The sequence below is a fragment of the Triticum aestivum genome, chromosome 7B (genome assembly GCF_018294505.1).
Source record: "Triticum aestivum cultivar Chinese Spring chromosome 7B, IWGSC CS RefSeq v2.1, whole genome shotgun sequence".
NCBI lineage: Eukaryota > Viridiplantae > Streptophyta > Magnoliopsida > Poales > Poaceae > Triticum > Triticum aestivum.
The window spans coordinates 741,468,458-741,480,576 of NC_057813.1; the positions used below are offsets into that span (position 1 = coordinate 741,468,458).

The 12,119-nt window shown below is 44.7% G+C and overlaps 2 protein-coding genes across 2 annotated transcripts; both read right to left on the reverse strand.

Moving 5' to 3' along the window:
- Positions 1-322: 322 nt before the first annotated feature.
- Positions 323-4,377, reverse strand: LOC123160683 (putative disease resistance protein RGA3). The gene is made up of 2 exons (XM_044578532.1): positions 3,953-4,377; positions 323-3,306 (listed from the first exon to the last, which is right to left on the reverse strand). The coding sequence occupies exons 1-2, from the start codon at positions 4,262-4,264 to the stop codon at positions 562-564; spliced, it is 3,057 nt and encodes a 1,018-aa protein (XP_044434467.1). The 5' UTR covers positions 4,265-4,377; the 3' UTR covers positions 323-561.
- A 1,560-nt stretch (positions 4,378-5,937) lies between these two features.
- On the reverse strand, positions 5,938-11,245 carry LOC123158697 (putative disease resistance protein RGA3). Its single transcript, XM_044576592.1, has 4 exons — positions 10,967-11,245; positions 10,788-10,874; positions 6,445-10,590; positions 5,938-5,955 (listed from the first exon to the last, which is right to left on the reverse strand). Exons 1-4 carry the CDS (start codon positions 11,243-11,245, stop codon positions 5,938-5,940), a joined length of 4,530 nt encoding a protein of 1,509 aa, XP_044432527.1.
- Positions 11,246-12,119: the final 874 nt, after the last annotated feature.

Below are 12,119 nucleotides of genomic sequence, written 5' to 3' on the forward strand. Positions count from 1 at the left end.
CGCCGCCTAGGGTTGGGTCGCCCCTGAGTCGCCCAGGGCGGGGGCGACGCGAGGACGTGTTGGCTGGGCTATTCCCGTGGAGTTTGACAAAGTTAGGTGGTTGTTTGATTCTAGCCACACCCGAGGCAATATTTTTTTCTCTAAGAAAAATGCTCATCTCATACACACAAAAGGTTAGACAAGTTTGGCAAAAATAGTGTGGCTACCTACAACAAAGTTAGTCACCCACCAAACAGGCTCATGCTCGTATGCTATGTCTCTTGGGGAAGATGTTGGTCCTTGGAAGTGGATGATTCCTGCTGGGGAAATATATGTCCACAGATACATGATTTTAATTATTTAATACATGGCACAAATGGACAAATGGAGGATATAAAATCCCTCGTTGCTGAAACAACTAAACTGGAATGATAAATTAAGCAGAGAAAGGCTAAAGAAAGAGTTACAGGGATTTACAACATGTTGGGTTTCCTGTGCCGGGAGAGGTACATAGTTTGCAGGAAACTAATACTTACAGTTCGTCAAATGCTCACCTCCAGGAAACATCAGATATGAGAGACCTTAGATGTTTATTATTCCCTGGAACTGATTTTCCAAACAAGGGCATTCTTTGATGTCGCAGTACTTCAGTTGGTCAAGTGACTGCAGGCCATCGACAGAAGCTAGCAGCACACAGTCCACGATGCTCAACTTTTCCAATGCCCTGCAGGAAAGAAGCCTCACCAATGCTAAGGACGAACACTTGGACAGTTCGAGTTCAACAAGGGAAGAGTCATCCAAATGTGTCATGAGACCCTGAGAGGATTGAGTACTTCTGTCTGCAGTTCCAAAATTGACCTCCTTCAGTGAAGACATGCCAACCAAGGATAGCTTCTCCAAAAAAGGCAATTCATCGAAGGGCGGCAGTATCTCCATACCGTTACAATCCTGAAGATATAGACTTTCTAAATTGTTGTGGGAGAAACTCTGACCCAACCAGGATGGAGTGGCACCTATGTAATTTATGATATGAAGATGCTCAAGACGGTCATGTGGTTCAAGACCCTCCAGTACTTCCTTCGAAAACGAAGGATCGGCGCTCGTTATTTCCCATGACAGCCAGAGAGTCCTCAAATGCTTTTTATCTTTAATCCTTGCACGGCAGGCCTCGTCCTTTTCTGTGACCTTTTCAAGATTGAAGATTCTAAGTGATCCTCTGATGTCATTCAGGTTCTCCAGCTGTGAAATCTCAAACCCACTCTCTGTTTGGACACGGTATTCTTTCAGTTCTTGCAGAAACTTGAGTTCACCAACTCTTGCTATCTTTGAGTGCAAGTGCAATGGCACCGACGACTCCGGAACAAGAAGGTATCGCAGATTTACAAGATTACTCATGCGTCTTGGCAAACCATCCAGACCACCCCAGTGACTTACGTCGAGTACCTGCAGGTGGTAAAGTCCACACAGAGCCTCAGACAAAGGTTTGGCAGTGTCGCTGGTGAACCACAGCTCTAGATAGCGAAGATGGATGAGCTTTGAAATACTGAGTTGCCAAATGTCAGCACTAGAGAGTGTTGCTGATACCCGAAGCACTCGAACATACTGTAGTTGCCTGAGAATCTGCGTAAAAATTACAGAAACATTCTCATCATATGGACCAACTAGCATTACACTGTCCAAGCTTCTTAAGATATCATATTTTTGAATGGCAGTTAACCTTTTTTCAAAGGTTTCATTACGTTCTGTTTCACCGTTTTGTTGCGTCTTGTATTCTGATTCGGTCCAGATGCTGACATGACTAGGAGATGGGGAGACTGCTAGTGGACCTGAGCCGTCCATGGTGAGACATTCATCTAGTAAGACACTCTGTGCTACATGATGAATTAAATCATGCATGAGATAGTATTCATGTGGCTCCTCCAGTTTTTCAAAGAAGCTCCTGTCTACCAACTCGTCAAAATAGTCGCTTCCAGTATCTTCTAGTCTCTTTCTCTCCTCGACAACAAACCCAAGAGCAATCCAAATACATACCAACTGTTCCTTGTGAAATTTGTAGCCCTTCGGAAATACAGCACAGTAAGAGAACAATCTCTGAAGGTGGTAGGGAAGGTGATTGTAACTTAACATGAGTGCTGGCAATATGCCACCATTGCCTCCTTGTAGTTTCCATTCATCACCATCTGAAATTCTCTGCCAGTACTTCTCTTCAAGCCTTCTTTTCAACAGTGTGCCAACACTTTTTGCTGCCAATGGGTTTCCGCTTAACCTAGTGACTATCTCCTTTCCAATATTCTGGAGCTTTTTTCGGCCTTGATAGTTTTCATCACCAAATATACATCTTTTGAAGAAAAGCCAAAACACATCTTCTTTTAAACCACCCAACTTAATGTACTGCTCCAATGTGCTCGTCATTTTGGCAACTGATAGTTCTCGAGTAGTCACCAAAACCACATTTCCTGTGATTTCGGTACATCTTAGTGGAGCCAATAGCTTGTTCCAGCGTCTCTCGTCATCTTCCCACATATCATCCAGAACAAGTAGGAATCTTTTTGTCAAAAATTTCTTGATACCATCTTGGAGTGTACTGAAATTCTTAGCTGAATTTTTATGCCTCCCATCTGAAATGCAGTCCAGAATCTGTTCTGTGAGCTTGACTTCATCGAAGTTAACAGATACATAAATCCACATCCTGATAGCAAAGCTAGCTTCAACATCTGGGTCATTATACACTGTTCGAGCAAGTGTCGTCTTTCCAACACCTCCAGTACCAATAATAGGAAGAACCAAAAGCTTTTCTTTACTTGCTGCGCCATCAGTGATACATTTTTCGATCTGGTTCTTCTCGTGTTCCCTTGCAAAGACTTTAGTTTCAACAAAGCAGGCCCCTTCTTCACGCGAGTCTGAACTTTTGTTTTGAGACACTCGGGAAATTTCGTCAAGTTTCTCTTGCTTGAGAGCCTTACGAACATCCTCACAGATGTCATGTAGCTGGACCACAATATTTGCTATTCGCTGTGATATGTCGTCTTTACTGAGTTTCCTCTCTGGTATTTCTTCTGGAATTGTGTCCCCTTGAATCTTCTTCTCTGGAGTCATTTGGTTATCTGGATCAACAAGCTTCATTCTTTTCATTCCAGTCATGATATCATGACGCTCAACTTTTCTTTTGTTTGTCGAAGGACCGTCCTCTTTATGCATGCCAGGAACTTTTGTATTGAGTTTCACCGTGGACGATATGCATCTACTCGCCTGATTAGCAAAACCATATGCAAATCGAATAAAAGATTGCGTCTTCGACGAACATGCGGTGTGGTCCTTATCTTTGATCTGTTAGATATAGACTGAAACCATTAGTGTACAGCTGCATATCCTCTCCTACCATTTTGCAGCAGCATAAGCGAATTAACAGCATATGAAATAAAAAATAACTGAAACTAGGATGTAGGGTACAACCAAATTATTTGTATTTATTCGCATCAGCATCAGGTACACGACGTGTACCGTGCTTGCAAAGTGGTATAAGAGGAAAAAGATCCAAGGTAAGCAGATGTCATCCTTAGTACTATTGGCTACAAATAATATGAATGTAGGACCTTCTCTCATGTCTCTGCAAGTTAATCTAAACACATAACAGCTCCATATGTGCATTCAGCAATTTAGTGAGCCTCTCTTAAATTTGATATGGAGACACAAATCCATCATCATCATCAACTTGTATTACTCATTTTCACAATCATTGCTAACGTTGCTACTTTCACAGTTGAACTGCTGTGGTAAACAAACTGTCAGAGGCGGAGACCGTCGACTCCCAAAAATCCAACAACAAAGGGCAAAATTCAGAGCCGCCACCGCTAGATCCAAAGAAATCCATCCGCCGCACCCTCCCATCCCGAGTCCCAATGGCGTTCTAGTAACTGATTAACGAAGGAGAAGCAAGATGTCGAGTGCCGCAGAAGCACATCGGCCGGCGTACCTTGTCGTGTATCTCCAGGTAGTCGAGCTCGTCGAGGAGGTTGCGCGCGTCCGCAGCCAGGCGCCGCACGGCCGCAATCGGCTCCGCCAGCTGCTCGTTCCCGATCTTCTTGCCGGCCGCCCCCGCCCGCGCCGCGCCGAGGACGAGGTTGGCGCGCCGCAGCTCGGCCCTGAGGCGCGAGGCCTCCTCTTCAAGGCCGTAGCGGGCGGCCCACGCACCGACGCCGTCGCCGATGAGCCTCTCGGCCACGACGCCGACCAGCCATGTCGCCGCGCCGACGGCCTGAGCAACGGGGTCAAACGGGAGCGACATTGAGGCCGCTCTCACCTAGCTTCTACCTCTCCCTCTCCGCCGGACGGGGCTTACATTACAAAGCTTGTTTCTTTGTTTCCTCCGTCCGAGGAGAAAGGAGCCAAAGGGCTACCTTTCCCTCTCCGCCGGCCGGGGCTTTACAGAGCTGGTTGCTTTGTTTCCTCCGTCCCGATGGACTACGCACTTACGGACTGAAATGAGTTAGTAATAAATAAATTAAAGCGTGTCTATATACATTTGATTCACAAAAAATTGAAACATTGAAAAAAGAAAACGCGAACCAACCTGTGGTTGTATGGTTAGACGGACAGTGGTATCCCCAGCCCACCAGGGTTCAAATCTTGATGCTCGCATCCCCGAGCCTGCTGCAGTGGCCAGAGGTGACCTGGTCTTCGAATTTTGAGATGAGGCGTTCGTGTTTGGCTCCAGTTGAAAACCTCACAGAGACCTCGGTCGATGTCGGTCACCGACAGCTCATGTGGTTCATGCGGTGGTGTGTGGTTTATGGTGGTTGTGGTGCGGCCGGCTTGGGGTCAGCGGTGGTTTTGTGCTCTTATTTGGCGGTGTTCGTGCTCGAGTGCTCCTTGGTGTGTCTCTGCTAGACGATGCCATGCGTCTACGTCGGTGGCACACAGGTGTCGTGGCGTCGTCTCGGTCTCGCGTGACCTTCCGAATGTACCCCCAACGCAGGTGGTGTCGTGGCGTTGTGCAGTCTTGGTTGGGTGGTGCCTTTTGATTGTGTCAACGGTGGTGTGCCATGGTTTGGTCCGCTAGGCGATGCTCTTTGACTATGACGATGGCACACAGGTGTTGTTTCGGTGTTGTGTAGTCTCGGATGCACAAAGCCTTTATGTCAACAATCTTCAAAACATAAGGGGGCAAATCATTGCAGCAACAATTACTTGTCACTCAAACGGATATATCTAGCAATTAACCTTACAAACACCGGCTATAGTCCTTATTCTTGGAAACTCCAGCTAAACTTCTTCCTCGTGAACTATAAACCCTTCGAAACTCCGACTAAACTCAAGACACAACGGCAAGAACAGACCATGCATGTTAGTTTGTGCGCCAACATTAATGTTCTGCATCAGAAATATACGAAACTAAAATAAAGCTCCTTTTGTTCACATCTCAGGAGCAGATGAAATAATGCCCCCCGCAAAAAAAAAAGATGAGATAATACAGATTTACAATGAAAAATTGAAGAAGGCTTCATTTTGAACAATTGTTGAGTCAAAACAATTGCGTGACCAGACACAACCGCGGTAAGATATTTTTGTCTTCAAAAAGGAAGATAATCACGGGCCTTCTTGTGACATCCGGGCTTAACAGGAATGATTTAGTCATATCAAAAGATGCACCTTTTTTTTTGGGAAGCTCATCTAAGATGTTCCAGCAGTCTAGATCTCAGGTGGTAACTAGACGTTACAGCCGGAAACCGGTGGTTGTGGCTGGGGCATTACACTTGCACACAACAAACTATATGTGAATATCTACATGGAAAGCAACGGAGAGCTTACTCCATCTTACACATGTTTTCAGGTGAAACCATCTAGCCTACAACTTAGGGCCCATAAAGCAATGGTGTGGCCAAAGAGATCAATCAACTGCCGAATGCCTCCTGTTAGTGAGTTGTAAAAATAGCAAGGCATGACATACCACCACCATCATCACCAACTGAAATCCTCCTGTTAAGAAGAGGCACTCAGTTATTCAGAAGATTCTACAATATCTTACATATCATTCCGACATCGAGTCCTTGTTGCCATGCCGACTAATATCTTACATATCATGTTAGCCGATGAAACTATGGAGCTTCCAGTCTTGCACGCACAAGGAACTACTCCCTCCGTTTCAAAATAGATGACTCAACTTTGTATTAACTTAGTACAAAATTGAGTCATCTATTTTGGAACGGAGGGAGTAGAAGTCTATCCTTTGTTTATTTGTTATTCTTTGTAAGTACTCAAGTTGCCTATGAAACAATTGTTTATTGCTGTAAACTGCCGTACAGGTAACTAGAATGAAAAACATGGTTTTAGTTGGAGAGAACTGCATAGTCACGTGTACGTAATATAAAGATTTAAATAGGAAAAAATATTGCATACCTCAAGATAAACAAGCTAGCACTTTTCGTGTTCGCGCCCATGGATGCACAACCATTTGAGTCCTCTTACTTGCTTGCATTGTTCATACAATTCAGAGCTACACTTATCGGCATCGAGAAGCTTGAGCGAAGATGGAAGACCTTTTTCCGGTAGCGACATGAGGCTCTCACATTTGTTTATGATCAAATACTGTAACGACGGAAGCAGATGCAACTTTGAGGGCAGCATCTGAAGATTCATCAAGGACGACAGCTCAAGACGATGGAGTGAGTGCAGAAGTTGTAGCGCTTCCTGCTGCCCATCAGTGAATCTCGTAATCTTGGAGCCCACATCGTGAGAATCCCGAGGAAGGCCAATGCGGAGCTCCTTAAGAGAGGCCAGGAGCCTACACACGGCTACTGTGAGAAAACTTGGTTCATCGATATGAAGTATCTCAAGTGGTAAGCACACCTGTTGGTCGGCAATTTCAGCCTCTTGAGCCATACGGTTCCATGCTGACACGAAGTTAGGAGCATCTAGGATTTCCAGACGTTTAAGGTTTCGAAGGGACTTCAACTGTTCCCATGAAGACAATATAGAGCATTCTCTAATGTCCAAGCTCTCCAGTGCAGCATGAGGATGCAACTTGAGAGAAACCAATTTTTGATTCTTGATCAGATGCAATTCAATGAGTAGTGGAAGGCACACTAAACTCTCAAGTGTCGCTAACGCGTCGCAACCTTCCACATGCAGGTGTCGCAGTGCCACGCAAGACTGCAGTCCCAAATACATCATGCTTGGGCAATACTTTAAAATCAATGTGTTGAGTCGAACAAGGGCCTGAAAACCTTCACATAAAGATAGCAAATGGCATTCTTTGATTACCAATGTTCGTAACTCTGTACATGAATGCAGGTAAACCGATGTTAAACTAGGACTGTGCTCCAAGTCTAGCTGAACAAGGGAGGTGAGGCTTGAGTGCTGCAATAGCATGTCGGGCAAATTATCGATCATTAAATTTACCAATGAAGAGGGAAGAATTATACAGTTGTCTGACTCTAATCCTGCTTGGAGAACCATGGATTTAAGAAGCTCGGCACAACCTTTTATAACCAGTTTTTCAAGGGAACTGAATTCTGCTAGGCCCTTCCTGCTCAAAAAAGCCATGTCAGAAGAGATGTGCAACTGTCGTATGCTCGTCAAACACTGGACTGGGATACAACATATTCCTTCTAGCATTGAATCTAGGCCATTCGATGATAAGCCTACCGCCAGCGATGTTATCTTATGACAGTATGCTATCTTCAAGGATGACAGATTGGGAAGATTAGCTAGCACCCTGGATAGTTGATTACCGGTAATGTCGCACCTTGACAAGTTGAGATCTTCAAGTGAAGGTGGGAGCATGTATCCGGTTTTGAATGAAGAGAATACCTTGGGGCAAGAAGACAATGTGAACCTTCTTAGGGATATCAGCTGTTGTAAGCTATTCCATGCAAGATAAGATAGATCAGGTGAGCTTGTAATCTCTATTTCCACTAAAGCAGTAAGATTATTGAATGCCAACACTTTCTCATCCAAACTGCTTAGGTTGGTATGGCCACCAATTGTTAGGGTGAGCCCATCTGATCCAACTGCGGGCTGGAGACGGAACGACATGGGTCGAACTGAGCCAGGATTTGAAATGTCCAAATCAGTTAATATTCTGCTGACAGGGAGTGCTGGTAAGTCTCCAGATCCTAGCCAATCATGTATATGAACTCGGTGGAGATTTGATAGTCGTTGCTCATTCTCCAGGCCACCGGAGTTCTGCAAAAATGGTAGTTTCTTCAAGTGAAAACATGCCATAATTTCAAGAACTCGTATACTTTTGGATGAGTAATCTTCATCTAAGATAGTGCAATCTGTCAGTCGAGGCAGCTCACGTAGCTCCAACACCTCCAGGGTACCAATCACCAATTTTTTGATTTTAAACATGCGAACCAAGTGCAACTCTTTAAGGAATGGCATCTTTGCAATAGGTGGAATGTCTTCCCAGTCCAGGCAATGCTCCAAATGAAGAGATTGCAACGATGTAAGTGTAAAATCTGTGGTTAACCATTTGGGAGTAGCACCTCTATGTCCGTCAACTCTGAGACATCTAAGGCTTGTGGGTGGTTTAAATCCTTCAAGTACTACTGTGTGAGAAGCAGCATTTCCTTGCATTTTATCCCATGACAAATGTAAGCCTGTCAAGTATACCTTGTCCTCAAGTCTAGCCATCATAGCCTCCATTTTGCTCTCAACATTTCCAAGGTCATATATTTTCAGTGATCCTCTGAGCTCCGATAGAGTGCTTAATTGATCAATGCTAAATTCTTTGTTCTTACTTACTTTGAAAGCCTTGAGCTCCTGAAGAAATTTCAGTTTCCCAACACCAGCAATTTTCTCATGTAAATTCTCAAAGGCAAGAAAGTGGCGCAGGTTTACAAGATCGCTGAACCCTCTTGGTAACTCCATATGAGATCCAAAATTATGTATTATATTAATGTCAAGGACCTCTAGATGGTACAGTCTACATATGGACTCTGGCAACTGCAAATTTGAAGTTGCATAAGCAGCACGCAGCTCCAGATAACGAAGATGAATAAATGCTGCAGGGTTGCATATCAAAGAACTCAAATCATCAAACATCATTTCCAGTTTTAATACACGAATGGCTCTGAACTCATCGAATTTGTCTCGAAATGCTTCAGAAAAGTTTGAGTCATATCTACCAATCAACATAATTGTGCTCACGTTCTTAGGTTGGAATGCACCAATTGCTTCAACAAATTCCTGTCTGAAAGATTCATTAGGTGCCATACTGCCATCTCCTTTTGGACGATAGGCTGATTCTGTAACGACACTAACATGGCGAACAAACTTTGGTGTTTCTCTAGATCCTAGAGCATCTATAGTAAAACATTCATCAGAAGAAACCATCTGTGCTAGATCGTGAATCAGATCATGCATGATGTAAGAAAGCCCTGTTGGTTCGTATTGAATAAACCCACAGTCCACGAGCTCATTGAAGTAATCACGTCCTACATCTTCTATTCTTTTGCTTTCTTTGGGACGCACGAGGCCGTGTGCAATCCATATGTTCACCAGTTGTTCAGCGTTGAAATGGTAATTCTTAGGGAACAGTGAACAATATGAGAAGCACGGTTGAAGAAGGAAGGGCAGATGGTTGTAGCTAATCCTCAATGCCGGTATGATGTCTTCGTTGCTTTCTTGAAATTTCCATTCAGTGCTATCCAGAATTTTCCTCCAATGCTCAACATCAAGCTTTTTTCTTAATAGTGTTCCAACAGTTTTAGCAGCCAAAGGATATCCCTTCAATTTCGCTGCTATCTGACGCCCAATATATACTAGCTTCAGTTGCTCTTTCCTGTTCCCAAATGAACATTCCTTGAATAAAGCCCAAAAATCCTCTTCCGTTAGACCATCCAGCTTAATTTCATCCTTTGCGCCCGTCATTTTTGCAATAGAAAATTTCCTTGTGGTTACCAAAACCTTATTTCCCTTGACTTCAGCGCTACGAAGTGGAGCTAGGAATGTGTCCCATCGACTCTGGTCATGGTCTTCCCATATGTCATCCATAACAAGTAGTAACCTCTTGGACTTTACGCCATCCTCGACAAACTTTTGGAGCTTGCTCAGCTCCTTAATCCCCTCAAATCTATCACCATACAGGCATTCTAGCAAGTCATGTGTAAGCTTAACCTCATCAAAAGTAACAGATACATAGATCCACAGCCGTAGTACAAAATGTTGTGCAATGATAGCATCATTATAAACCAAACGGGCTAAGGTGGTCTTGCCAACACCACCGTTTCCGACAATGGCGAAAACCGATATACCTTCATCCTTGGTTTCACTACACACAAGTGTGTTGATTATATGACTCTGCTCCTTGTCCCTCCCATAAATTCTGGGTTCAATAACAGCAGGAGTTGTCTCCCTGAAGTCCGTGTCCGGAGAGCCCATTCCGAGAGCAAGGGAGTCAAGTTCCTCGAGTTTGAGCGCCTTGCGTGCGTCATGTTGCATCTCACTGAGCTGATTGACACTGTCTGATATCCTATATAAGATCTCATTCTTATCTAGCTTCATCCATGGCGGAACAGAATATGTGTCGTCGGGGCTGTACACAACAAGCTGAAGTTTAGATGGATCCAGGGCTGATGATTGATCAACAATACCAGTGTGGTTCTTCTGAAGTGAATTATCAGAATTGCTGTCATGAGATTCTCCATGTTCCATTTGGTCCATAAGACTGTTCACAGTCTATCAGGTTGAGGAGAAATAAAAATATCAGAAACAAATCAGCTTAGAAGGAGCCTGTAGCTCCACTAATCAAGGCTAAATGAATGAATGAATAAATAGAAATGGGAATTGGAAGCGTGGACAACCTTGTCGACAAGCTGAAGTTTAGATGGATCCAAGGACAATGATGGATCGATAATGCTAGTGTTGTTCAATTGGTCCATAAGGTTGTACTAACAGATGAAACAAAAATGTCAGAAATATATCAACCGAAGAAAGCTAAATGAATGAGTGAGAAAAAACGGGAATCATAAGCGTGGACAACCTCGTTGATGGCGCCCAGTTCCTCTTGCCGGATGCGGTGGTAGTCCAGTTCGTCCAGCAGCGTGTCGGCCCGGAACACCTCCCGGCGGAAATCTTTAAGGAGGAACCCATGGAGAGACCTATTCTGCAGCTCGCCGCCCGACGCGGCGTCGTCAAGCGTCCGCCTGGCGCCGTCGAGGGCCGCCATGAGCCCCTCCACCTCGCGGGCGATGCCGGCGCGGGCCGACCAAGCCTGCAGCGCGCAGGTGGCCGGGACGATGGCCTGCGCCGCTGTATCCATGTCCGCCGCAGTGGGCTCGTGCGGTACTTGAACAAGGAGAGGAGACAAAGAACAAGGCGAAAATTAGTCCGCGATACCTCCGCCGTTTTGGCTGGATTGCTTTCGGCGGATGCTCTTGTCGGTCTCTCTCTTCATTTAGTTGTTAACAAATCTCACCGCGGCAAAAACCAAGTGCTGCCACGTATGTACTCACCGAATCAGGTATCGAGGAGGGGATCTACTTGTGTCATGTACCGTAAATTGTACTCTTATTAACACATATGCCCATGCGTTGTCACAGAAAAGATATTTTTTTACGAGAAGCATTGGAAAAGATAATTGATGTGTACATTAAGACGGTCTCAGCAGCGGTGGGGCGACAGAGCGAGGAGCTGCAGTTTTTTTGCGGGTCATGTTTCGCCGCGAGATCTGGATAGTGGTGGGGTTGCTTAGACTGGCGGCCACCATCCAACTCGTGCCTTTTTTTCTTCAGGTCCGCCTCCGTGTCGAGGTTGTAGTTGCTTCCTCACTTTGTGATTGCACGGCGACCTTCGAGGCATAGCTGCTTTGACCACTCTCTCCTACGATCTCGTAACTGAATGGACTACTAATTGCAGCGAATCCTGTTTTATTGGCATAATCTTCGCATAACCGGGTAGTCCTTGCTTTTCCATGGTGTATTTTTTTAATTATTTTAGTGCTCATCTACCCATATTCTTTTAATCGGAGCCAAACCAGCATATTCTCTTGTATTGACATGTGTCCATAATTACTTTTAATTATAACCAACCAACATATTCTCTTTTATCGTCAAATAGCATGTGGAATGCACATCAGTTCGCGTCTGGGCTAGGCCACTGGCAGGCACCAAGACGACCTATGTTTGTAAGGCACG

Excerpts from the sequence above, each read along its gene's own strand:
- LOC123160683 (XM_044578532.1), bottom strand. The coding sequence starts at position 4,264 with ATGTCGCTCCCGTTTGACCCCGTTGCTCAGGCCGTCGGCGCGGCGACA. Across the intron at positions 3,307-3,952 it reads ACCTGGAGATACACGACAAG|ATCAAAGATAAGGACCACAC; the intron begins GTACGCCGGCCG and ends TATATCTAACAG.
- LOC123158697 (XM_044576592.1), bottom strand. The coding sequence starts at position 11,245 with ATGGATACAGCGGCGCAGGCCATCGTCCCGGCCACCTGCGCGCTGCAG. Across the intron at positions 10,875-10,966 it reads AACTGGGCGCCATCAACGAG|TACAACCTTATGGACCAATT; the intron begins GTTGTCCACGCT and ends TTCATCTGTTAG. Across the intron at positions 10,591-10,787 it reads AACTTCAGCTTGTCGACAAG|AAGAACCACACTGGTATTGT; the intron begins GTTGTCCACGCT and ends AATTCACTTCAG.